A 4,061-nucleotide genomic window follows, 5' to 3' on the forward strand; every position below is an offset into this window, starting at 1 on the left:
AGAAAACTGACCAGACATGTACAATTAAAATGGTCATCACTTTATATACAAACTTGCCCCAAGTAATCGAAAAACCAATAAAACTGTGATAATGTTTTTTTACTAAACATTCTGGTTATTGAAAAGGTGAAACGGTCCGAGAATTTATATTCTTCGTGTTCTCTAACGAGATTAATTCGCAATGACTGAGAAAACCATTTCGCGTCTGGAAAGCTAAACCATTCATCCCGACACTTGGAAGAGGGGTCAGATTGGTTTGTAAGGTGCGATAAATCATGGATCCGATCCCATCTCGGTGCACCCATTGTTTGTTTCTCCCGTTCCAACTAGTACGTTGCTTCAAGACAATTTGCAATAATACCAAGGAGGCTGTTACATATTGTATTAAAACATTGTCGAACTTTTTTGTAGTCTTTCGATAATGTTTTTTTTCTTCTTCCGATTATTCTGTTAAACAATTCTTCTTTTGCGTGATTATTTTGAAATTCTTGTTTTTATATGGATATTCATTTATTTTATTATAAATGTGTTTTTTATTATTAAATATATTAGTGTAATTGTGGTGGTCGCTCTCGAAGCCACTTATCAGCGATTTCATTTTAACGATTTCAAATGTTCCAAATTTTACCTAAAACATCATCCTTGATTTTAGAAATAAATAAATAAATAAATAACCGTTCTCAACGGTCTTCCCATGTAGAATGAGGATGTTTTCTATCACTAACTAATATCTGTGTTGGATATGTCAACCAAACCTATTTCCAACTCTCTTCGGCCTATTTCGGTGTTCTTCCGATGTTACTTGTGTTAAAGTGGTGTACATAAAGAACAAGAAGAAATCGAAAGTAATACTTTTTAATAAATAGCATTTATTGTATTAAAATATTATTTAAAAAACATAAATAAAATATTAAATACATATAAATAATCACATCTTGTGCAGATCACATCATATCACACGGAGTCTCAAACATTATTATACCGTTTGTCTAGCTTCTCGTAACTTCTTTAAGCAATCGCCAGCACTTTCTTTTTTCTGTTTTCTCATTGTTGTTCAAGATACTGAGCACACACCAAATAAGCATGTTACCTTTCCGACTAAACTAAGAACGTTTTTCACAGATCTCATTAAAATGTTGTTGTCGTTGCCATTGTCCGCTTGTTGACAGCACCGCCGCTCCAAAAGTTTTTATGAGGTAGCTATTAGAAACCGTCGTACACGTCATGAGCGCGTATCCGTATTGTGACGTCATGGGGTTGCTAGGTTTTTGCGAGACGTCATTCGTGGGATCGGTATCGAAGAGCTGCGCCAGTTCGTCGCACTTCTTGACGAGTCTCCTGGCATGACGGCGCCGGTAATCCCCCTTTGCGAAATCGTCGCGGTTAGCGGCGTGGATCCCCCAGTAGTGTCCCTTGCCGCTGTCACATCTCCCGCACTTTATGAAGCACTCGTTTAGGGACAGGTTGTGACGCACGCTGTTACGCCAGCTCCGATTGGCCATCTTGAAGGTGGGGAAGTTGTTGACGATCCACTCGTAGATGTCGGATAGTAGCATCCTCTTGTGGCGACTGCTCTGGATGGCGTTGGAGATTAAAGCGATGTAAGACAAGTTTGGCTTCTGAAGAAGACCCTTCTTCAACGTCTTCACTTCTGTTACCTGTGCGCCAGTTTCCTTTTTAATCCAGATATCTCTGTCAGGCATAGCCGCCGAGTCTTGGCTTTTTGATACTTTTAACTCGCACTGCTGGTTGGTTAAAAAATCTGAAGCATTCATATTTCTATCTCCAACTGATTTCTCTGTTGTTCCTTGGCTTCTTGATGGTACAGACTTTAATCGTTGGTTGATGCACAAACTTGAAATATCCATATTTTCAACTTCAGCCGATTTCTCTTCAGAATTTGTCCTTCTTGATAATATAGACTCCATATTTCTAACCTCCACTAATGCTTCTGTCTTGATTTTCTGCATCGTGAATGAATCCTACAATCTGAGCTGACCTGTTCGCTAGATGTCTGGAAACCTTCCACTCACTAATGACTAATTTAACTATGCAGCTTCGCTTTTATATACAGCCATCAGTGACTTACGGTAACAATAAGCGTTACTTTCCCACAGTGTCATGTTTAATTGCATAACAACTACATAACTAAAATTATAATGAGTGCCAACAAAATATGACAAAATGCTGACGAAAACACCGTTACGTGGATTGTTGGCCTGTAATGATTAATTATAGCGATATAAACAAACTAACATTCAATGTGTGAGAAGCAATCGAGAGCCTCGCTGAAAAAGGCGTCGTGTCATTAACTTTCGCTAGTAACGCCGTGTCATTACCCCTTTAGAGGGTCACGTTAATCAATGAAGACACTATCGTGTTTGTTATTTCTTCTTTTAAGCAGCTAGCAGTTTACTTGTTTACTAGTAGTTAGTAGTTATTTGCAGTAGCAACTGAGAGGGTGTGGTCAGATGACTGAATCGTGTTAATTCATGGCAATATTTGTCGTTGTCGCTGTTTTGTTGTTTCTTCTTATTTATTTATTTATTTATTTATTTGTTATTTTATTTATTTATTTATTTATTTATTTATTATTTATTTATTATTTATTTATTTATTTATTTATTTATTTATTTATAAAATCGAACTTGTAACAAGTAATTCAGTTTTGACGGAAACGGGCTCTACTCCCTCAACTCATAGGCTAGCAATAACAACTATTAACTTTATTCTCCTAAACTGTAGGATAGCATACAATTATGTGTACATATAAAATCTACGTGATGGCTATCATAAAACAGACTCTTTCACATATAGTTCTTATCAACAAGTTCAAGTTCTTTAAGTTCTGTATTGCTTTAAAGTCGCAGATCTAAGTTTAGTCAAAATGGCCCGTATAATGAATTCTAAGTTTAGTTAATCTAAAAACCTGTAACACATTTGGATAAAGTGAAACAAGAGTCTGTGAAGTTGAACCGGTGAAATGCCCTTAAAAATAGATTAGAACTCGACTCCATAACCGTTGCTTCTCAAACGCACGTCCGTTTTTTTTAAATATGTAAAGAAATGGACAATCTAAGAGAGAGAGAGACAGACAGACAGAGAGGGAGGGAGAGGGGAGGGAGGGGGGGGGGGGACTTTAACAATAGACCTATACTAGTTGTCAGTTTTAAAGCATTCATCAACATCTAAAATGACATTTCAATTAAATTTTTCCATTTTTTAAAAATTGATCATGTAACGTAATCATTTTACACATGGATACTTTATGACACTACTATTAAGTACTATATATTATTTATTTACACCACGATAACAATATTTTGTAGAAGCTAAGTACTCGGTGATCATGGTGGATTATTTATGATCTAGAAAATCTGACACGGAGGACTCTTGAACGAGGACTACATTTCCGCTTGGTCGTACGAAAGATTCAGCGCTTAAGGCTCATACAAACTGGACGCGGCACGTGAGTGCGGTCCGACTGTTTCGTCTGATGCGTCTGCGGCTTTACGGTTTGGTCATATACACCATATACGAATATTTCATCGCGGCTGGCCGCAAGCGTTTAAAGTCGCACGCATCCAGTCTCATTGAAACTAATGTATTTTGAAATCTAGTCGGACCGCACGCACGCGCCGCATGAACGTTTAACGACACCCCAGCACAAAAATACGCATGCAGTCTACATAAGCCTTTAGATATAGTTGCAGAAATGTGATATCGTTGTTTTTTTAGCTTCATTGTTAACAAATAAGACAGAATTAAACCAAGGTGGGTTTTTTGCACTATGATTTAACAGATTAAATATGCATTATTCTGTAGACAAGGTAAGGCTAAATACTTATAAAGCAAAGAGTGTGTTTGAATATACCCTAGGATTTTTTCTGTCATATGCCAAACCACCGAATGCGAATTCAATTCAGTTTAATTCAGTTCAATTCTTTATTGGTATCAACAAACAACAATAGTAATAAACATACAAAATCACATGTACATACAACTGGATAAAAAAATAACTTATGTATGTGTGTGTGTGTGTGTGTGTGTGTGTGTGTGTG

The 4,061-nt window shown here is 36.8% G+C and overlaps 1 protein-coding gene across 1 annotated transcript; it reads right to left on the reverse strand.

Moving 5' to 3' along the window:
* Nucleotides 1-1,103: 1,103 nt before the first annotated feature.
* Nucleotides 1,104-1,970, reverse strand: LOC121381689 (forkhead box protein F2-like). The gene has a single exon (XM_041511033.1). It carries the CDS (start codon nucleotides 1,968-1,970, stop codon nucleotides 1,104-1,106), a length of 867 nt encoding a protein of 288 aa, XP_041366967.1.
* Between the last annotated feature and the right edge of the window lie 2,091 nt (nucleotides 1,971-4,061).

This window comes from Gigantopelta aegis, chromosome 9 (genome assembly GCF_016097555.1).
Source record: "Gigantopelta aegis isolate Gae_Host chromosome 9, Gae_host_genome, whole genome shotgun sequence".
Taxonomy (NCBI): domain Eukaryota; kingdom Metazoa; phylum Mollusca; class Gastropoda; order Neomphalida; family Peltospiridae; genus Gigantopelta; species Gigantopelta aegis.